We start from the raw sequence: 24,330 nt of genomic DNA, 5'->3' as shown, positions 1-24,330 counted from the left end.
TACCATAGTCACATGCGTGCACACACACACACACACATACTGAAATGAAACCCACTACCTACTTTGTATACTAAATTTAAAAATTAATTTAAAAAATGGAAAAAGGTAATTCAGAGACATTAAGTTACTTGAACAAAGACACACAAAGTTAGAATTAAATACATTTCAGAAATTCTAAAAACCCAAACTCTCAACCATTCTGCTACATTGCCTCTTCCAAATATAGTCACATACATATATATGTATATGTATACATACACATCCAATATTATGCCATTTTACTTAACTGTCATGGCTAAAACAACAGAATGAGCCTACTGCTGGGAATTCAGAGGCTGGAGAACTACTGAGTGTCAAGCACAAGCACTGCATGTCAGAGCACCCACACCTAACCTCCAGCACCACACCAGGCTCACTTCTGCCAGTAACTCTGGCTCCAGAGGGTCCAATACTCTTCTAGCTCCCATGTACACACACATTTGTGCATGTATACATACACATATATGTATAAATATATATTTAAAGACTAAATCTCAAAAAAATGAAGTAAAAAAATGACATAATAAAACCTACTTCTTTGCAAACTAGTAAAAAGTTTTAAATAAATAAAAAAATTTATTGTACAGGCTAGTCATTATTTAAAACCTGCCTTTATAAACTTCCAATATAGGAGTTACTTTGATGTTATGATTTATTTAAAATATTTTCTAGAATAATTTGGAATTATACAGGATGGTGGCAAGTATAAAGTCTAGACTGTATTTTCTGATTCTGTATATTCAGAACAGTCCAATAAGTCATAAAAGGTCACTGAGATGGTTTAGTGGCTGGCAACCCTAATGACCTAAGTTCAATTTCTAAGAACCACACAGGAGAATCAAGCTCTGAAAGTCATTATCTAAGGGTGAATGTTCACACAGACATATACACATACACTCACAAATAGATACACAATAAAATATTTTAATCATAGCAAAAAGTATTAAGTTATACACGCTCTATATTATTCTCAAATATGATTGCCTTTTTAAGATAATTACCTGTCTTAAAGGGAGATAATAGTTATCAAATGACTATGATTTTTCTAAAAATATGGTTTTATTAAATACAAAAATGATTTATTGCACCACGAGTGATCTGGGTACTACCAGAGACATAAAGAAATGCTGGACATGCTGTAAGCTCAAAGGAATTCCTAGTGTCTCTCAGGTGGTCTATGAGCGCCCTCTAGTGTCTGCTGAGTGTTTGCCCGGTCAGCTATGTGTCGCATTTTATGTTGTATAATAACTAACTAATCTGAGAATATGTAGCAAATGTAATACTCTCACCATATGCACAAAATAAGAAACAACAGCAATTTTATATGTTTTGCACTGAAAACTTCAGTCTTGAATTTCCTTCAATTCTGAACAATGTAAGGCTCCTTGCTAAGCATGAAACCAACACTAAATACTCCACAAATGCTCTAATTTTAGGTACGGTAAGTCTGCATTCAAAAGTTTTATTTACTCAAGGTGGTATAAGAGTAAAATTTTTTTGTATTGTTGAAATTTGTCTTTTGACGTTGGAATAAATTGTTAAATAAAAAGTTACATTCTACGTTATTTTTGTGCTCATACTACTGAGTCACAGGCTTGTTTTTGTTCTTTGCTAGTGACACTACTTGTTGCCTACTTTATATTTATTTTATATTGTGGAAATGACTTTGAACAAGAAACAAGTTGGAGCAATTTTCTGATTCTAGTTCAAGCAGTGCAGACAACTGACAACATTACCAATTCATTTGGCCCAGAAACTGCTAATGAACACGCCAGGCAGAGGTGTGTCAAGATGCTCTGCAAAGGAGATGAAGACCTCGACAATGAGGTGTGTGCAATGGCTCGGTCATCAAACCTGACAATAATTAATCACTGCACTGATGCTCTATGATTACACTAGCTGTTGCCAAGAATTCCATGTGGATCACTGAATGGTCACTAGACATTTGAATCACTGAATGGTCACTAGACATTTGAATCACTGAATGGTCACTAGACATTTGAATCACTGAATGGTCACTAGACATTTGAATCACTGAATGGTCACTAGACATCTGAATTAAATTGGAAAAATGAAAAAGCTCAGTGAGGACATCATCAGATAACTAAAAATAAAAAAAAAAAAAAAAAAACATACCTTCGAACTTCCACCCTGATATTCTATTGCAGCAATAACCAACCATTTTCTCACTGAACTGTGACATGGAACAAAAAGTGGCTCATATATGGCAACCATGGGTGACTAACTCAAAGGTTGAACTAAAGCTCCAAAACACTTCCCAAAACTAAACTTGCACCTAATGAAAGATCCTGGCTGCTGCCTGCTTTCGGGACCCCAGGAAACCACGCTATCTGAGAAGCATGCTCAGCACACTGAGATGCTTGAAACCAGCACTCAGAGAGGACCCAATTCTCTATCGGTGTCCTCGCCATGACTACATCCAACCACTGTAGGGACATCACTTGTGTACTGAGTGGAAGGACCACTTGCCAACAAAAATCTCATGATCTATTAGCAAAACGCAGGAAGTGGAATGTGAAAGTTTTATTAGAGCAGGAGGTTTGCCGCCCTGACTCTGAGGAAGTTGGGCATTTGAAACTGAGGAGAGGTAACGAGCCATGTGCAAGTAGACTAGTTTATAGGTTAAATGAGTCCGTCAGGGAACAAGTGCAGCCTCTAGGTGGTCATCTGAGAATTTCTGGGAAGGAGGGAAAGCTCGAGGTGACAAACGACTTATTGTATAGCCAGTGCTGCAAAAGGCAAACAGACTGGGCTGAGGAAACCAGTACCAAGTTTCTCCTGATGCACCAAATTCATCTATCTCACCAACCAACCACTGCCTCTTTAAGTGTCTGCAGAAGGTTTAGCAGGATAAGTACTTCTATAACCAGCAGACTGCAGAAAATACTTTTCAAACTGCAAGAGTAAATTTTATGTTATAGAAATAAGCAAGCCTTTTTCTTGTTGACCAAAAAAAAAAAAAAGTGTTGACTATAATGATTTCTATTTGATAAAGATGTGTCAGAATCTAGTTTACAGTGATTTAAAATTCATTGTCTGAAACCGCAATTTATTTTGCACCAACCTAATATAGAATGATTAATGAGCCTGGGAAAGTCAATAACAACATATGGTGTTCACTACCTGACCAGTTTCCATTTGCAAAGTTACCCTATTCACAGAACTACATTTCTAATGCAAACTCATTAGTCACAGAAAGTTTATGAGCATTTTGTGAAATTACCTCACATAAACTCCCCGCTCTGCCATTTTATGTCGGCTCACTGTAAGAGAGGACCTTTAAGCAGTGGAGTTAATGGCAGGGTTTCCACATTTTTGTGTTTATTCTCTCTCCTATATACTTTTCTTCCTCCCCACTCGTGTGTGCATGACACAAAGAGAGACCGAGGGACAGAAAGACAGAAACAGACACATACATTTGGGTGCTTTGAGTACATAGAATGATACCAAAGTCATTTAAAAAGATAATTACTGTCCGATGTTCCTGAGCACAAGAAGACTCTGACATACCTATGGAGAAATTATGTGTTAAATACACTTCTTTGAGCAAGAATTATAGTGCTTTTGGCTGTGACTTCAGTGTTGGTGAATCAGTGACAGAAACTAAATCAATGTCATTAAACAGAAACATACATAAAGCCAGGTTATATACTGACCAAGTGACAATGTTACAAGAGGCTCACTGGAACACAATCCTGTACTGCTAAGAGCAACAGTTCAGTGTTTCCTAAGAAATACATGCTTAACTTATAGGCCGCAGCTACTGCAGAATTAACTACATGCTAGTCACTTCCAAAGTGCTACAATAGAAATGGCGGTTACTCTTTAAGATAGCCCAAACACACTAAACACTGCATCCGAGAAATCACACACTATAAAGAATACTTTTCTAGAGTGGTATGATCTCATTGAACTCTGTCTTAACATGGCTATTGATTGGTTCTATATATTACAAAAACTATCTCACATCCCTTCCAATGGTGCCCATACTAACTGAAGACACATAAATCGTATTTAGGAGACGATACAATGAAATCTTCACGACTCCATCTGCTCAGATAGAGCACAAAGCTGGACTGTAACGTGAAGTACACTATGGCATCAGCACAGGAAGAGAACAAGAGCCTGCAATAGGATTCAGAGTAATGCTTTATACAAACGCCAAGACAAACACTGCCGTGCATACCTGCGGCCGTGTCAGACTGCTGCAACAGCAGCCCAGGGTCTGCGTGCTGATCCGAAGGCTCTGCAGGGGCAGCGGGCTGCAGCATGCGGACCGACAGTGCTGCTGAGATGTCCTCTGCTGCTTTCAGCACGAGCCTCTGTCCTTCACTAAGCTCCCCCACACTGCTATCCAAGTCCTTCAAAAAGGAGAAAGGCATTAAAGCCGTTACATCAAAGCAGAGAACACTTTGTAAATAGTGCTTCTGATGTCACGTTTCAGGCACACGAATAATGAGTCTAAGAAGTTAGTTTAGGGACCAGCAAGACAGCTTAGCAGGTAAGCGCCCTTGCTGCTGTCTGAGAAGCAATTCAATCCCTAGAACCCACACGGTAGGAAAGAACCTAATACCTCGAGTCATCCCTGACCTCTCCATTGCTGTGTGCATTTGCTCACATGCATAATGAGTAAATAAATGGAAACCTTTTTTAAAAGAAGTTTTAAAAGGCATATGGTATTGTATGTGTATTCATATGCACATGGGCGTGGGCTGGAACTGCACACACACACACATATACACACAAATACACACATACAAAATAAATTTCTTTAAAGCTTCATTCATTTTTGTTGTGTTTTTAAATTGTAGTGTAAAAGATTGGAGCTGATTGTCTAAATTTTTCCGGTTACAAAGCTCAGCTCAATCTGGGTTAAAGGGCGATGGCACTGATTACAGAGTCACCTAAACAGTCTTATCAAAATGAAAAGTTGGATATTTAATATTTTTCCAGTATTTATATCTACCCCGCCCCCAGATCTCTATGGTTGAAGTACCTCTGCTTGGTGTGAAACGAGTAACCCCTGCTCCTGCTCCATAAGAAGAGAAACGATTGCGCTTTCATGAAGCTTTTTACGGGGCCTCCTAATCACCTGTCCTTCGCTGGGAGGCTCATCTTCCTAGAGCAGACACAGAGACAACATCAACATAGCTTATCAGGCATTCCACTCTCTCAATCATGACTGATAAAACTGTGGGAAGAAATGTTTCAAAGGTGAACTCACTGTTTCAAGTAGCTCTCATTTCCATGTGACAAAGTAATTTAAGTGTAGATCCAGGACAGTTAGATCTTCTGTCTCAAGCAACTAAACTATAGTGATCCCTAGGTGCTCGTGTGACGTTCAAACAGCTTGAGTGTGGGCTCACATGACCTGCTTCACGTTTATGGAATGCATATCACAACAGGGTGTGGCAAGCCAGCCAAGCACTGGGGGGATGCTGCGACTGGACCACAGAAGACAGAAGAGCCTCAACAGTGCCTCAGTGCCCTTCCTCCTCGGCACTACATCTGTCTGTCTAAACTAGGGGAGGCACAGGAAGCCTCATTCTGTAACACCTCACTGTGCCTTAAAACACCTGTCTGAAAACAAGGGTGCTGTGAGCCTCAGCATCAGGCAAAATGAATTTCCTTGTCAATACAAGAATGAATATGATTTACAATTCATTAAAACAATTTCTTGCCTTTTGGCTATAAGATAAAGTATAACAAATTTATTTAAATTATTTTTGCTTATTGTTTTAACTCTAGCCACAGCTACTAGCTGTGCAGGAATAAAGTGCCTAACAGCACATGGTTTCACTTAACTCTGGGTTTCCCAAAATTCTATTTTTCATTTGTGTTTACTATAAATTTGCATACAGTAACAAAATTACAATTAGAAATAGTTTCAAATGTAGAAAAAGAAAGGTTATAATTTTGTCTGCATTCAGTTGATCAATTTACTTAATACCAGACAAAGTTCTAAGACTGAGTAACAATCCCACAGTGGTGTATTAAATAAGCCACACGTACATAATTCTCAAAAGTCAGATTACTATAATTATGTCTTCTCTCATATTACTTCACAACAGTGAGAACAACTACAGGAGACCAATTACCTAACAAGTCACTGTTAAAAAATATTTGTTCAAACAAATCTCAGGAGACTTGTTTCCTTTAAAAAAAAAAAAAAGTCCTAAAGCATTTCCCACTCCTTTGTGAAATGCTGTTTTAGAAGAAAGAGAAAACCAACAGTGCTTAGCAGTGAGTGTACTGAGGCAGAGAAGTCACCTTTCTCCTTAGAGCACCTAAAAACATGAAAAGTGAAAACTTCATTCCTTAACAATTGTAAGAGAAAATTAATGTGTATATGAGAGCCGTGTATGTATAAGTGAAAATATAAAATGATATTATCAGTGTCATTTTTCATCTATGGCGCTTTTAACCAGGAATGATTACTTTCCCTGGATCTTATTTTTGTTTTAGTGTTTTAAAAAGGGTTTGTTTTCATTACTTTTAATTACATACCCGTGAGTATGTGCACATAGTAGAGGTGCCCATGAAGTAGAGAAGAGGATGTCAGATCTCCAAAAAATTGAGTTACAGGTGGCTGTAAACCACCTGATGTGGGTGCTGAAAACCAAACTTGGGTCCTCGAACCAGGGGTACCCCTCCTAACTGTCGTGCCATCTTGATCTGTAACCCATTAAGTGTATATATACATACATACACATATATACACATGTGTATACATGTACATAAGTGTATAAGTACATACACGTGTATATGCACACATATATCAATGCATACATATATATGTATATATAAGTGTATATATAACAAATGTTCTACAGGAGAATTAGAGAACATAAGTCCCTGTTCAAAGCGCAGCTGAAACAATTCCAGGTCCCATTACCTAATTCCATTAGCATGTATCTTTTGACTGACAGAACCTTAGAGGTTAGTGACAATTTTCTACTCGTTCTCCCATTATACAGGATTACTAATGAAATGGGTAAGCAACCCTCTACTACTAGTATCTCCATCTCCCTCCCTCCTTCCTGCTACCGTTCCTTTTCCTGCTGAAGCGAGGTGGCACAAAGTAGCTCTCAGCTTAACTGAGCCTCTGAAGTATCTGTGACCACAGACAGGGCCTTGTGACTGAGCCTGGTGTCACGGTAACAATTCACTAAACTGTCTATACCTCAAACAACCGAGGAAAACTGCTCAAGGGCAACGAGACACGGAGACCTTGTCCTGGTGGTGTGGGTCGGCTTTTCCTTACCATTTCAAGGGCATCCCGCAGAGTGCTGGATAAGCTGTCATTTATGTTCATCAAAAACAAGTCCCCATTTCCTAAAAGTAGAAAGGAGTAGAGCAATTTAAAATAAAAGGAGACACTTACTAAGAAATCTGGCCAGAAAGCACAGAATGCTACATTTAAACTTAGAGTTCAGTAGCAAAACTGGTAAAATTCATGTTGAGGTCATTACTAGGTAAATTACTCAAGCATACCAAACACGAGCTTTTTATTTCACTATTAAGTCATCAGATTTGTTCAGTTGCCTCAGCCTCCCAAAATTAAAGGTATGCACCATCGTGCCTGGGTCAGAATTGTTTTTTAATTTGAATTATTGTTATTATTTGATTTTGTGTGTATAGATGTTTTCCCCACATATATGCCTGTGTTTCAAGCGCGTGCTTGGTGCCATGAAGGCCAGAAGAAGGGCATCTGACTCCCTCAAATTATATTTACAGACTGGTGTGAGCAGCTAGCCATGTGGGTGCTGGAAATTAAACCTGGTCCTCTAGAAGAGCAGCCAGTGCTCTTAGGCACAGAGTGGGCTTTTCAGCCCCAGGCTTTTGGAATTTGAAAGTAACTTCGAGTACCAAAATAGCTATGAAACTGAGAACTGGGCACCCCTACAACTTGTTCAATGTACTTATGAAGTGATTTAAACAGAAAGCTGGTTAATCTTCTCAGGAAACGTGCAGACAGTGTTCTGCTAATTTAAAAGTGGCAATCTATCTCAACAATTCCACTTGTAGACTTGGATGATGGACATTATCAGGTAAGTGCAGATTCGTGCAAGGATGGTCACTACAGCCTGGTACGTAGTCTGGAACTTGGGAAACAGTCTAAATAAATGCTCCTCACTTAATATTACCTGAATGGGTCATACACAACTAGAAAAAGACATGATCTATGTGTGTTGATATTGAAATATGTTTACCACACATTACTTTGTAAAAAGTTCAGGTTTTACCATAATATACACAGTGTAATCCTATATAAAAGTACACATTTAAGTATGTATTTAGGTATCTATACACGCAAAGACAAAAATACACTAACCAGAATACATCTGGAGCTATTAACAAATTAATTCTAAAGAAAAGAATTCTGAGGGGGATTTCATTCTTCAAAATCAGAGCCCAGAAAAGTTAACCCTGAACAGAACATCTATTAAACCATGTTAAATCTGGAAAGATAAACAAAAAACATTTTTTAAACAGAAGTTATCACTAAGGAAACTACTATAATATAACTAATAAAGTCAATTACTATATGTTAACTTACTCTTAGCCAAGTTTTGACCACAGCTAAATAAGATCTCCCCTTCAGATATATGCCTGTCTAAAGTCTCTGTTTCAGTGATGGTACTCAAACTGTTCTCCAGGGTTGATGAACCAGAACTTGGTATCCGCTGAAGAGAAGGGGCCTTGGTGCCCTCAGGAAGTGCTGCTAAAGGACCTGGCTCCGGAGATGTAGGCTGAGCAGACAAGTTGACACTCTCGGGTTCTTCATCATTGGCTACAGACATTACACTAAAAGATAAAGGCACATTTCAAACTACACATCACTGAAGGCCTACGTTCATTCATATGCACAAAAACAGACAGTACAGTCCTTTTAGCAAAGTGCCTATCGTAAGTTAACAAGTTCATTGCTCTGAAGTTGTGCTTTCGTTGGAGGCCAACTTGAAAGCTGCTGTAGCCACAAAATAAATCAATATGGCTTAGTAATACAAACATTACCAGAGCACAGTATATGATCATCTACACTAGAGAAATAATGATATATTTCATTAATAATCTGATGGTTTACTCTTGTTTACTTTTAATCTTTGGCAAAGACAAGAGCGTATTTTTAATTTTAAAATGTTTAAGATTTATACGAGTTACTTTTTCTAGAGAATAGATTAAAGCCATGAATGGTGAAAACATGCCTGTAATCCCAGCACTAATGGAGCCAAGGCAGGAGGATTACTAATTTAAGAATAACCTCGGTTACAAAAAAAATTCCAGACCAGCTGGACTTCCTAACAAGCCACATCCCCAGCCCTTTCTATGCCCTTGCTGTGTGAGGAGTGAGCCTGGCAGAGCTGTGGAGTAACAAGTGTGTGCGCACTTACACGGCTCTTGGGTGAAGACCTTCTTGAAGAGAGTTAGGATTCTCTTCATCCAGTGGTAGGTCTCCACTGTCCCATGGCTTGGGAAGTTCGGGGTTTGATAACTTCATCCTGTCAATGGAAATTTCTGACAAAGTTGGGGTGAGAGCTGCTGCTGGAGGAGGGGTAGTAACAGGGGTCAGTGTTGGCGTAGTAACAAGCAGGGCGGCAGGCACATCACTTTCTACAGGTTAGAGAGAAAACAAAGACTTGGTCAGTCACTCTCCAACGGGATGATTCCTTGTCTTAGATGACACTGGAATCTAAGAATCATGACGACGACAATGGTGGCTTCAATAAGAACATTTCTACATTAATAAGGTATAAAAATTAGAAGACAGTGTTTTAAAACTGCTGCACTTAAAGCAGCCTCAGCAGTTACTAAATTACACATTTTCAGAAATAAGACTTCTCTGTGAATGCCTCCCTGCAAAGTTATATTGGAAACTTAATCCTTAACCCATGTGCTGCAATGTGGAGGGAAGCCCCTTGTGAGCTACCCAGGGGCACATGAGCCCTACATGGGACTGGCAGCTCCATGAGAAGTGAGACCTCAGCCTGCAGGCTCCTGCTCTCTGGATGCTTATATTGTCATTCATGATACAAGCAAGAAGGCTGTCACCAAAGGCAGCCCCTTGGTGTGACTTCACTGACTCTGGAACTTAAACAAACAAAAACTCTTAACTAGTGTATGGTTAAATTACCTAGTATATGGTATTCTGTTACAACACAGTGACAAGCAATTCCTTAGTTTCCTAGCCAAAAAAAAAAAAAAAGAAAAAATTTTACTAAAGACTACTAGGCAAAAACTATTTATATTTACTAAAAGTAAAACTGAATTATAGAAACAAAACTTTTAGGTTCAGACAGGATGCCTTAGCAAGTCAAGCATTTGCCTGACATCCAGAGTTCAATCATGGTACCTATGTTAAAACAAAAGGAGAAAAGCAACTTCACAAACTTCTCACCATGAACAAGGTTTCTACCTTTTTCAACACGTATCTCTTTAACAGAAGAAGCCACATCCTGGTCGGTTTCACAGGGAGAGGAATCTGGAGTTTTTACTAACACGTGCTCCTTCAAAGGTGATGGCGATCGAGGGGGAGTAGGCTGCGGTGTAGATACTGGGGTACAAACTCTTGCCTAAGATAAATCAGTGAAACAAAACACGGTGTGTTTATAATCACCCTACAAAAATAATACACACGGAACAGTAATATGGACTCAACCCTAGATTATGAAGAACTGAAACAATGGCCAAAGCAACAGTCAAAGAGAAGCCTCAGTGCTCTGGGTCTTAATAGACGGGCCTAAGGAAACCCGTGGGCAACTGAAATGGCTGTGTCTGAAAGAAATGTCACTGTCTTCTAACACAGAGCAGAAGATTAACCAGGGAGAGATGAAGATCACACCCAACAACTACAACAAGAAGCTCTGACTGACTGACAGTGTCAGAATAAAGGCACACCACGTAAAACTAACAGCAAGTAAGAAAAAGGAGAGGGCAGGAGAGACGAACATTAGAGCCAGATGCAAACAAGGAAAGCAGGAAACATCTTAGTATTAATTTGTCACCTAAGGTAATGTTCAAAAGGTTCCAAAATTCAAAGACATAAAAGGATAATAGTAAAAACACTGTCCTGTTTCCTTTTTATCTCGTTTCTTTCCTCAGAGTTACAAGTAATCCTGACCGAAGTCAATTACACGTACATAGATCTATCTGTGGAGTAAGCTCTCAGTCCTAACTACTGAGAGCACTGCTTTAATTCTGGGCAGATACTGTGGAACTCCCCTGTAGGACTGTGTTACTTTACACTATCAGCAGAGACAAGAATGCTGACTGCTCCAGGGTCTTTTGTAGATACGTGGGCCATTTGCATTTCTTTTCTGTGAGGGAACAACAGCCTTGTCATTCCCTTTGTTCATTTTAACATTACTACCCACTTTAAAAGGCTTTTATATATTCCAGGCCACATTGCAAACCATTACCACACTTAAACTGACAGCAAGAGAGCACAGCCACACTACCCCGGACATGCCCATCATTGTCCAAATGATCAAAGATGATTAGAAATCCTGGAACACTGCTCTCAACAGGTACTCAACAGGTAGCAAACTCTTTTATGTGAAAAGAAATACATTATATTTTTTTCACTTCTTGACTGTATATACATACAGCATAAAAATCTGGTTTTTTTTTTTGTTTTGTTTTTTAAACAAGTAAAATGGCTCATGTATTCCTCATGAGAGGCTCTGAAGGTGTTCTCCTGGCACTGGCAACTGATTACCAAGAAAGATGAACTATTAGGAACTGAGTATTCACGGTTCTAGACCCTAGGTTCTGTGAGTTATTTAATCATCCATGGTGATGATCTAGCATCAGGAAGATGTCTATCCTTCCCAAACTATATAAATGAAAATTACATTTATTTCTATAAAATTTTTCTTCCAAGTTCATGTTATAACAGTGCAAGCATCAGTTAAGAAGGCACAGAGTGAGCACATGATTACATTTCCTAACACTAAGCTCTGTAAAATCAAATGCACAGCCAGCCAGTGTGGTGCACACTTTCAATCCCAGCACTTGGGAGGGCGAGGATGGTGGATCTCTGTGAATTCAAGGCCAACCTCAAGGTCAACAACAGAGCAAGTTCCAGGATAGCCAGGGCTACAGAGAAAAACCCTGTTTCAAAAATAAAATAAAATACCAAAAAAAAAAAAAAAAAAATCACAACAATAACAAAATAGTCAAACATATAACTTTATACATAAAAGATTAATGTACAAAATTCACCTATATAATAAGTCTTTGTGGTTTACAGGGTCAGAAATAGCGGTAGAGTTTTATAAAGTTGGTAACAGAGTCAATTTTGGATTTGTATCATCCCTCCAATAGAATGGAAATTCTATTTGACATAGTCATGGTGACTAGACAAACAATAATGAAAGTATATAAAATACATTTTCTCCTAATGTAATAAAGCAAGAAAGTATCTTTCTATGTAGAACCTAGATATTAAATATGTGTGTGTGACCTGAAAATACAGACAAATACTCAGGAAGAGGAGGAAGCCCGACGTCTCAGCACAGAGTTGGAGGAAGGATGAATGAGGGGATGGAGGTGGGAATGTAAACTATATGTGGATGACATATCCTGACCCACTATTTCTATAGGTTTACTGAAAATGATTAACAAAACCCTAAAAATGTCTTCTTAGGGAATGCTACTAATGCTTTTCAGGTAGTCACATATTCCCAACTTTTAAACTTTTAAAAAAAGAATATAATATAGGGCTAGAGAGCTGACTCAGCAGTTAAAAGCACTGGCTGTTGTTCCAGAGGACATGGCAGCACCCGCATGGAAGTTTATGACTGTCTGTTCCAGATCAGACATCTTCTTCTAGCTTGTGTGGGTACTGCATGCAGACAGACAAACATTCAGACAAAACACTCACACACTTAAAGTAATTTTTTAAATATATAGCACATATAGAGATAGATTTTAGAATGTTCTCAACTGCCATCAATGTGAAATACAGGAAGTAAATATAGGGAAAACATGATCACTGTAACACACTTGTAAGCTGAGTATAATAGCTCAAACTTAAATCCAGTTCAAAGCCACCTTGAGGTGCATCTTCAAGGCCATCTTGGGCTACAAGGAACCTAATCTCAAAAAATAAATGCTAGGTAAAGTGTTAATTACATCACCAAAGAATAAAATTCTATCATAATCTATGATCTTATAATATTAAGTCTAAAATCTTTTTCATGCAGGTGTGATAGGTCCTACAATATATAATATATAACAGTAGCATTTTTATATGTATTGAAGAGGGCTATCTTGAGCTTGAGGCCACCCTGAGCTACCTGAGATAGAGAAGTCCAGGTTAGCTTGGGTTAAAGGGTGAGGCTGTCTTAAGCAAACACAGACAGACAGAAGGACACACACACACACACACACACACACACAGAGAGAGAGAGAGAGAGAGAGAGAGAGAGAGAGAGATTGTTCTTTAATAATGTCTAAGCTATTACCCACAATTCTTAAGTTACAAGAGAATGGAAAATCATTCCTACCGACAGGCTAGTTTCATGTCGTGAAAGGTCACCAGAAACACTTGTGGCAGCAGGCCCTTGCTTCTTTGCCTCTCTGTCAGCTAACATGACAGCAATGGTCTCAGCCAGAGCTTCATTGACAAAGTGGCTGATCATGTCTGAGTTCACAGGAACTCCAGCATCAACCATAAGCTGGACTGCTCCTCTGCTTGTTCCTGCAACTAAAAGACAAGAACTTCAGATAATAGCAAGAAACATGGCTGCAGGCAAGTCTTACTTCTCAAGGTCTCACAAAGGCTGGTAGATATGTGTGTGAGCATGAAAGAGTGGACACAGAACAGAAGCAAAGCTACTCGCCACCAAGAAAGACAAAGGTAACAGCTTAAAGAAACATCCTTTTCAAAAAACCAAGGGGGAGAAAAACACACAAAGACATTTTCACTTCTATGCCTTCTTCTCCACCACTGCAGAAGTTAGTGAAAAATACTACATCTATACTAAATGTCCTCAGCTGGAAACAATCCCATTTCCACTCCCAACCAACACACAAGGCTGTATTAAGCAGGAAGCAAGCTTTCCTCCCTCTAGAGCAGGGACATTTGTCAGTACATTGCATTCTAAGCGTCCTCAAGCTTCTACAGCAGGATCTGGGAAGTCAAAGAACAGGCTATCCCGAGAGTGGAAAGACAGGAAGAAGAAATGTTTTTTTAAAAAAAGAACCTATGTGATGCACATAAAATAATGCAGACACACACATACACACACACACACACACAAATTAAAAAATCAAAAAAGGAGAAACTGAAAATTTACAGATTTATGGCCAATTCGTTTTCAATAAAAATATTAAGTTAATTCAATGGAGAGAGGATAATCTTTTAAAGAATACTAGAGAAATCTGAAATCCATATGCAAAAGAATAAAGAAAAATGAAGAGGATTTTACATCCTCATTTCATATAAACTTTAACTCAAAATTTACTATGAGTGTTGATGGAGTCACTGAATGGTAGAGTTCTAGCCTAGCCTGGACAAGGGTCCTGGGTTCAGTCCCTGGGAACACACACAGACACCCAGACACAAACAAGCACACACACATGCACAGATGAAAGAAAAACCTATAAATCACAATTGGATTCTGTTAACCGTCATAAACTCAGCATATTCAGAGACAGGCAAATAAGAACCACAGTGAGATAGTGCTACACACAGACAAAATGGCTACACTGGTTACAATGAGCATCAAGGACAGCTGCAATAGACACAGTGTGCTTGGGATATATCATAGTACCTCCATCTGGAAAGGCCCAGCAAATCCAGATAACCATTTATGGAGATTGTCCTGAGGCTGTTTGAATTTTAATGTTAATTCCACTCCTCCCAGAAGAGCTGCCTAGTCACAGGACTCCAACTGAACCTTCTCATTTTAATTAGTAAAATAAAGGAAAGACAGTGACTGGGCGGGGCGAGGGAGGTAGAGAGGGCTGAGAGGTCTGAGGAGGTCAGAGGGCGAAGGGGGAAGTGGCAAGATGGAGCTTCGCAAGGACCAGCTAGACCCAGGTGGGATTTTTTTGGTGTTAAATAGCTATGAACAGTAAGGATTTTATAGATCTAATACCTTATATAGAAGGGCAGTTTGTATCTTTGTCTATTTGATGTACTCGTGTGTAGAGGGTTTGTGGATTGAGAGTTGAATATATAGACCTAAGTGAAAGCAATCGGGCTGTAGAGTTGTATTTATGTGGAATTTTGGGGTACAGAAACACCCCAAAACAGAGGCGGAGAACAGGAGGTAGAAAACCGCCAGGGAAGGGAGTTGTGCAGATAAGTTGGGTCGTGGTTGGGCCGTGGTGAGCGGCTCTGTATCAGGGTCGGGTCTGAGCAGTGAGACCTCAGGGCCAATAAAGAGATAAACCCTTATATTTTTTTAAAATATTTACTGCAACACATTTATTTATCACATGACTAGGATAAATTAAAAGCTGTGTCCAAACAAAAAATTATCAGCAAGTATTCTTATCAGTTTTATAATAGACCCAAACTAAAAGACAATATATATCAACCAACTGGTAACTGGATAACAAATTATGATATATCTAGCATATAATACTAACATAAACAAAAATGTGTTTGCCAAAGTATTACACTAGGATAGGCAAGATGGTTGAGAGATTTAATAAATTGCTTACTGCTATGCCTGACCACCTGAGCCATAGTCTGAACTTCAACCCCCTGGAACCATAGGAAGGAGAAAACCAACTCCTTCAAGTTATATGCTGACAACCAGAGCACAATGTACCATACATGTGTGTGTACGTGCGTGCACACACACACACACACACACACACACACATACACACACACAACCACACACAAAATTAATGTAAAAAATGCTATGCTAAATAAAGTCAGTCAATAAAAAAATCGTGTTATATGATACTTATATATGGAAGTCTTCAAAAGATTAAAATATATGACAGAGAGCCAATTGCAGTTGTTGGGGTCACTGCACATGGTGAAGGCTAGCAACTGTCTAAAAACAGCAAAAGGACACATTGAAATGACAGAATATTTTCTGACATGATTGAATACGTAACTGTTCTAAAACTTGTCAAATCTGTATACTTAGAACTGGGGAATTTGAAGGCAAATAAATTACAATTTTAAAAAGACCGATGTCTTTCATTCATACCCCCCCACAATTATATATACATATAGAAATATGTATTTTGGAGTTGGAGAGATGGCTCAGTGGTTAAGAGCACTGACTGCTCTTCCAAAGATTCTGAGTTCAAATCCCAGTAACCACATGGTGGCTCACAACCATCTGTAATAAGATCTGATGCCCTCTTCTGGTGTGTCTGAAGACAGCTACAGTGTACTTACACATAATAAGTAAATAAGTACTTTACAAAAAAAAGAAATATGTATTTTAAGAAGCTTCTACAGTTGTACTAATTCATTTCTCTATGACCTATCAAACAGCCCTCCCTTAAACTCCCTTTCCCCTCTCCATTCCCATTTAATCCTCCTGCTTCAGCACCCCACACACACAACCTTCACTGTGAGTTTTCCCCTACCTTGGGAAATCCTCCTCCATCTCATAGTCCCCTTTTCCAAACCTAACTTCCGTGTTTATACAGATTATAGCATGCTTATCAAAGGCTTTAAAGCCAATATTCACTAACACTAAACTAGAAAATATGCAGAGAGTGAGCAACTTTGGAACACTCAGTCTTAAATGGGTCTCTTCTCTCAAGGCTCAGGGGCTTATGGAGAAGAGGAGGTGGGAAGATTGAAAGAGTCAGAGAGCATGGAGACACCAAGGAGACCATATCCAGACACAAAAGGACTGTCAGACATGAACTCAGAGACTGTGGTAACATGCACAGGAGCAATACAGAGTCAAGCCTGACTGGATCCCAAATGAGAAAGAGAAGCAGGCACAAGCTCCCCATGTTAGGAGCCACCTAGGAAAGGCTAAAGCACACAAGGGATGCTCTGGAGATGACACTGTTTTGCATGGCTGCAATGGATAATTCTGAATTTCACGGCTTTCAGAAATCTCAGCTCAGAATTTATTCTTATTGCTGATATGCCTTTCCTGCCATTGCTAAATTAATATAACAAGTCTTAGGCACTAGCCCACTCTACTGGGCAGATTTTCTGCATATCAATGAATACTCTTGTAACAATGCTATAGAACAAATCAATAATTTCATAACTCCTAATAATTATTCTATAGAATTCCTGAGCCCTCAGTAATATGAAAGCTGCAATTAAGGCTTTATAAACTTTCATGTGTCACGAGCTAATTGCACTAAGACAGAAAGCAGGCTGGAAATGGATTTATAATTAGAGAAAACATTCCTTTTAGGCTGAATGTAAAGCTGTTATCTGATAACTGTAAACTGAGAATGAACAATTTATTGTAGGTGCAAAGACAGAAGTTAAAATATTGACTGGATTTATCTATACAAAACTTCAACTAATAAGACACTAGGCAGATGATTGCCTCTTGACAAAACTATGCTAACTTAGACATAAGAATTATTGTTTTAAACTCATAATAAACCTGTGGAGCTAGTGACAGACAATGAATGCTAAATAGGATAACTAGCCTTAATGGAAACACATATAAACATCCCTGTCATTACTTCTTATTCAATTTACAATTTGCATTTATGTTTGAACTTGTGGTGAACTTTGAAAAAGGATGCTTAGAATACCATGTGATTGTGTGTCCTGAAAAAGTACAAGAACTTGGAATGATGACAATAAAGGCAGAAGCAGAACAGACCAAAGCAGGAGAGCAGAGAGAGGAGGCAGGTTTCTTTTTACCATGAGACAGGTTTTCTTCTAAACAGCCAGTTTCTTTTTACTGACAAAGACAGGGCTTTTTTTAATACTCAATAAAAAGGTAGAAGTTTTTTCTAATCAATAAAGATTGAAGCTTATTTTTCATCCAGAATAAGTGAGTTTTTTCTGCATTGGCACTTGCTCAATGAAATGTGCTAGTGGGGGCTTTTGTTCCATCTTCCAAATACATCTATGCCTTTGTAAGAAGAGGTGTGTGCAGGTAAGTATGTAAGACGATGAGAAAGTTGGGTGGGCCTAACAAAAAGGTGAATATGTATATGAATGTGTGTACAATGTGTGTGTCTATGCCAGGCCAGCAACAGGCAAGGCTTCAGGGCAAGAGAGAAAGGAGCCTTAGCATGAACCTTCTACTCAGTTCCCTGCTGCTACACATCATATGTTAATTGCCAGAGAAATATGTAGTAAGATTAGAATGTAAGTAAGAGTTAAGTCGTCCATCGCTTAAGAAAGAAAAAGGTTTCCCCAGCACTTAATGAAGCACAAAACAGTAATGAAGAGTTTTACCATAGAACAATAAGAAAAGAGTTAGGTCTTCAACACGTAATAATGCATAGAACAGTAAAGAAGAATTGAGTTTTTAGAACAGAACATTTAGAGAATTAAAAGGCCAAAAATCATCAGTCTTTTGGTCTGTGTCTAAAGCTGTGTTCCACTGCAGCCCATTTTAGCCAGGGTAGTCCCTGGCATCTCATCTCTTGCCAAGAAGCTATCCCCAAGCTTGCAAAAGAAAAATTAGTTTTCTCTAGTAGAGTCTCGTTAGATATACTGGCCAGACTTAAGGGTAGACTCCATCCCCAGCAAAAGATGGCCAAAACAAAATTAACTCAATGGTAATTCTAGAGACTTTTTGTATCATATTGCTTTGTTTGAGCTATAATTTTAACTTTGTGTTCTTACTGGTTTTGTTTCAGTGTGTATTTCTTTTATTTTTTCTTTCCTTTTTAAAAATTCTGGTTTGTTTGCCTGTTTTATAAAGAGAGAAAGAAAGGGCAGAGAGTAGAGTGAGTGGGAGGTAGGGAAGGAAAAAAAAAGAAGACAAACTGGGAACAGAGGAAAGAAAGTAGGAAAAGGAGGAGGGAAAGAAAAATCACAAGGAGTTACAGGGATCAAGAGGGAGAATTAGTGAGACAGCTCATTTAACCATTCATTGAGAACTTAAACCCTCATCAGTTATTAGTAAAGGGCTGGACAAAAGTAGCATCTTTACTATGGAATAATGTATAGTCTAATGAGTGAGAAAGACATGTCAGACAACCGTAATATATTGATACCTATTATAAATGTATGCTGAAGATACATCTTGTCAACTTAATGGATTTTGGAATCAACTAGGAGACACACCTCTGGACATTCTGTGAGAACATTTCCAGAGAGACTTAACTGAGAGGAAAAGACCCACCCTCTTTGTGGCCAGCACCATCTCAGACTAGAGTTTTGGGCTTCATTCAAAAAAGAAAAGAGTTAAATATGAAGCATTTATGTCTCCTGGCTTCCTAGGTATGTAATGTGCCCAGGTCTATTATACTCCATGCTTTCTGAGTGAGGGCACGGTGGCTGCCTCACACTCTCAGTGGCATGTCTTTTCCACCACAATGAACTTCTCTCTCAAACCACCACACAAAATAAGTCTTTCCTCTATAAAGTCCCCTTTGCTAGGTACCTGGTTGCAGCAAATAAAAAAATAAAAGGAGGTACCAGAAAGATGTTTTAGTAGGTAAGGGAACCACAAAGCTGATGACCTGAGGAACTCCTAGAACTGACTGTAGAAGAGACAAAAGTTGTCTCTTGACCTGGGCATGCACAAAGTACTCCACTGTGCCTCCACAGTAATAAATACATATGTATGTATATTTACAATAATATATTTATACTTTATACACAGACACATTTCTGTGGACGAACAATAGAATCCTAGAGAATGGCTCAGCAACCCCAAAGTTGCAATCTGTAATAAGACAGGGAAAGAAATACTGATCTCATCTGCAGAGAAGCAGAAAGCGAGATAGCCAAGGATCCATTTGACCTCAGAAATACAGAAAACAGAAACACATAGTAACTAAAGGCTTTATCTTTAACGACAACGACAAGAGGTTCCATCTGACGTACCAATGTCAGAAGCTGATGGTTCGCTTGCCTCACTTACTGAAACACTGGCACCAAGTCTGGCCTGTTGCTGGAGTGGAAAGAGCCCAGAGACAATTCTTGACATTATTTCTTGTTCTACCCTAGAAGTATAAAGTTAAATACACCTGAATATGGTTAAGAGAATAAAACGTTCACTATATCACTCTTAAGAATAAGCTGTACTCGGCATGAGCATGCAAAAGTGGCCTCCAGGCAATGACAGCTGGAAGGGGAAGAACTTGTCTCTCCTACTAAGACAAGCAATGACCTTTTGAGAGACAGACTATGAAGCCAACTTAGAGCTTTTCAGCCTGACAGAAAGCTCCTGCAACCGCCCAGTTAAGCACAGCATTGGGTCATCCATAGGTCATGTACTCGTGCTTCTCACGCAGAACAAACAGAAAATCAGAACAAAGCACCATGAAGTTACTGAGCGGAGTTTGCCACTAGGCAAGGGCTTAAACAGCTCCTTAAACCAGCATCTGATGCTTCTATTTGCAAGTTTATCAAAGTGATGCAACTTTAAGAACAACAACAACAAAACCCATAAACACCCAAACAGCAAAACAACGTAGAGTTTTTCCCTGAAAAGGAAATAAAAACATATTTCTAAGATCATTGTTAGGAAGAGGAAAGGAAAAGAGTAGAGCAGAAGCCTTCTTTCAATACACTTCTTTAGAACAGAGAATAGTCATATTAAAAGTTATTGTCATATAAATTATATTTACTGTAGGAAAATTTAGAAAAATCATTTTTTTAAATTGGTCGGGTTCACTCATAATTCTAGATTCAGAGATAAGCAGTTAATAATCTAACATATATTTCACATATTTGTTCAATGCAAACTTGTTTTAAGGTCTAAAAGCTAAGTTTATATATACTGTGTCAGGCTTTATTTACACACCAGGATATTATCATTCATTCTTCTGAGTATTCTCCTAAGCCGTTTCCATTGATATCTGCTATTCTGATTTTTATTCACATAATACAATTATAAACTTACCACTGAATTAAACTATTTTCCAATGTTTCTTTTCTCTCAATTACTTTATCTAAAATATCAGTAGTTGGACGGGAAGCAGAAACTACTGGAGGAAATGAAGGACCATTATATTTTGTAGGGACAACTTTAACACTTCTGTTAAACTCCAACACTGGTGCAGAGCATTCAGGTATTTCATCACGCTTTTCCTCTTCCTGGTAACGTAATAAAAACAAAACTATCATATTCAAGTATCTGTTCAACAGGAGCCAAGCACAGGCAAAGAACTCAGATGTATGAATTAACCAACATTCACAAACCGGCCAATAACCTTTCTCCTTAGGTGGCATGTCATTAAATATGCCAAATACATTACACTTATCACAAAACACAGACATGAATCAGACATAAAACTGGAGAAAATGCATTTACACAGTTTGTCTTTTCTAAACTCAATGTTCAGGCTCTGGTTATGATTCAGTGGCAGAACATCTACCTACCCTGAGTTTGATTCTACATTACCACACACAAAATATTTTTTTTAAAATCAATATTAATTTCATATAGTTATGAAGCTAGAAAATTTAGGGATTCTAGCATTAAACCTTCTGACATATCCAGAAATTTATGAGTTTGATTATCACATAAAAACCCCAATGATCCCAAACATCTTATCCTATCAGAAGATGCAGTTCACATTTAAACACTTTATCTTACACATTACTCTCATCATCATATCCATCCCAAAGTTTCTTTGATTTTTTTTAACTTTTCCTTATGAAAAATGTTTAAAACTAAACAAATAGTGCTTAGGTACTGTATGTTCTATATAAGTGATATGAATTGCATGTATCTAGTCCCCAGCTCCAACAATTATCAACTCATGGTCAACTCTGCCACCTAAGTTGTTCACTCTATACATTTTCTTGTTCATAAATCACTGTGACCCAAATTACAGATATAATTTCATCTATACTTAAATAAGCACTTCAAAAATACCCAGTCTCTAAATATCGCAGCTCATCAGTATCCTGTGAGGAGTAAGGCCTCAGGTATCGAGAGCCAGAGCAGAAGAAACCCTTGTCACTCAATCCCAAATCCATTGTGGGTTCTGTAACTGTTTCTTCCACTCATATGTTGAACATGCTGAAAAAGCAATTCTACTCAGCAACAGCATGCCAGGACTATGAAGACAAGGTTCCTAGCCTCGAAGCACCTATACAGCATTCAACATGGGCAAGCACCTCTCAGACACATGTTGGGTACAAATATAGTGCCTGCCTCTGCACAGTCTAAGAATTAAATTTTATTTAAAATATGTGCTCTGTGTGTGTGTGTGTGTGTGTGTGTGTGTGTGTGTGCGCGCGCGCGCGCGCGTGTGTGTGTGCGTGTGTGTGTTCCACACGTACAGAAGCCATCAGAGGTCAGAAGAAGTTGGATCCTCTGCACTGGAGTTATAGGAACTGTCAGTCACTGTGTGAGTGCAGCACCTGAACTACAAGAGCAGCCACACTCCTCACTGCTGAGCCATCTCTCCAGTCCTTCAGTTTTTATTAACTAAGTGAGTATTAGTTTGAAAGTCAAAGAAATGTGAAAAGTATTTTCGCTAATGCTAAATGTCTTATTCATAACATTCAAATAATCTTGTATGTGTCTCCATTTTTCATGTGCTGACATTTTCCTTTCTCTTCTGATTCCTCATTTCCATCATTTTCATAACTGACATTCATACAGGGCTTTCCTTGGACTTTTGGTTACTCATAAACTTTTTACCAATATAAACCTAACTTTGTCTCCAGAAATCAAGAGTTAAATGTAGTAGAATGAAGAAAGGCAAGCCAGAGAAATGAAGGCAGTAGCTATGTTCCAGATGGGAAATAGTGGGCTAGCATTAAGTTTATGAAGAGAATACCACACTACAGAAAAAACAAAAACAAATAAACTTCATAATCTTTAAAAAATGTAAAAAATCATATTTAAAATGTAAAGTCTATTTTAATCAAAGTAAAGTCATATTTCTCAAAGCCCTGCATCATAGTTGTGATAGTCAAATTATGTATAAGAAAATGGCTTCCTATGTCTCTAAGCTTTGTTACCTGAATAACATCGATGACTTCATCAAAGTTAGATCCTGGAAGGGGCAACTCTTCTTCATCTACCTTCATAAATTCTGGAGTCTAAAAAAATATTTTAGAAATTTTATTGCCTTTAATTTAAAAATACATACAATTTCTCATATTTTCACATATATTAGAATTTTAATATAGCCCTATTATTTTAATATTCTGTTCAGAGTGATTTAATTAGTATATATATATATATATATATACATACATATATATATAGAGAGAGAGAAATCATATATATAATTATTGTAATTGTTGTTATTTTGGTTTTTCAAGACAGGGTTTCTCTGTGCAGCCCTGGTTGTCCTGGAACTTGCTCTGTAGAACAGGCTGGCCTAGAACTTACAGAGATCTGACTGCCTGTGCCTCCTGAGTGCTGGGACTGGAAACGTGTGCCACCACCACCTAGCCAAAAGATTATTTTCAATAAAAATATATTTTTTAAATTATCAGGGTAAGTAAGGTGTTTCATACTCCAGAACTCAGGAGGCCATTGCAGGAAGACTTTAAAGTTAACAGGGTTATTAAGATTTCTAAGATAGTCTGAGCTACGGTGTAAGACCCTGTCTCAAAAGACAAACGAGTAACAATCTGACATTTAAACTACACCAACAAATACAAGTGTGAAACTCTAGTTATTAAAAATGACAAAAGTTTCTTGCTGAGAACAGAATTATATATTATCCAAAATTAATTATTTGTTATCATACATGTTCTAATAAACTTCTAAAAACAACAAACTTACTTAGAAAAAGTTAACTAGTTAGAGTGGGTATGAATTCCACTTAGGATCAACTCAATACATGTTCATGACCATGAAAGAGTTTTGAGGTCTGTCACGCTGCTCTTCTTTGACAGGGTCTCGCTGTCAGCCTGGCTGTCCTGGAGCTGGCAAAGCAGACCAGGCTGGCCTCAAACTCACAGAAATTTCCCTATCTCTACCTCCTACGTGCTGCGATTAAAGGTGTGCAAACCGCCTGACTGATTTGTGACTTTGGTTTCTGGTTTGCTTGTTTTCATCTCTGAGATGAGGCCTCATCATGTAGCCCTTATGTTGCTGACCTCAAATCCATCTACCTTACTCTGCCATTATGCCCAGAAATTTTCTTTATTCTTAAAAACTATAAACGCAATGATAAATTTGATGTATTAGATACCAGAGATATGTT

The 24,330-nt window shown here is 38.2% G+C and overlaps 1 protein-coding gene across 1 annotated transcript in view; it reads right to left on the bottom strand.

Moving 5' to 3' along the window:
* Positions 1-24,330, bottom strand: part of KIAA0586 — a gene marked incomplete at its 5' end in the record, with an annotated part of 93,395 nt that overhangs the window by 37,932 nt on the left and 31,133 nt on the right. Inside the window, 10 exons of the mRNA XM_080912825.1 lie at positions 4,247-4,421; positions 5,057-5,179; positions 7,325-7,395; positions 8,621-8,868; positions 9,456-9,675; positions 10,478-10,634; positions 13,572-13,771; positions 20,036-20,154; positions 21,057-21,250; positions 23,132-23,212. Of these exons, the coding sequence (XP_080768951.1) occupies positions 4,247-4,421; positions 5,057-5,179; positions 7,325-7,395; positions 8,621-8,868; positions 9,456-9,675; positions 10,478-10,634; positions 13,572-13,771; positions 20,036-20,154; positions 21,057-21,250; positions 23,132-23,212 (1,588 nt within the window). The remainder of the gene's footprint in view (positions 1-4,246; positions 4,422-5,056; positions 5,180-7,324; positions 7,396-8,620; positions 8,869-9,455; positions 9,676-10,477; positions 10,635-13,571; positions 13,772-20,035; positions 20,155-21,056; positions 21,251-23,131; positions 23,213-24,330) is intronic.

Source organism: Micromys minutus, assembly GCF_963924665.1.
Source record: "Micromys minutus genome assembly, chromosome: 1".
NCBI lineage: Eukaryota > Metazoa > Chordata > Mammalia > Rodentia > Muridae > Micromys > Micromys minutus.
This window is presented reverse-complemented; position numbering and strand designations above follow the sequence as displayed.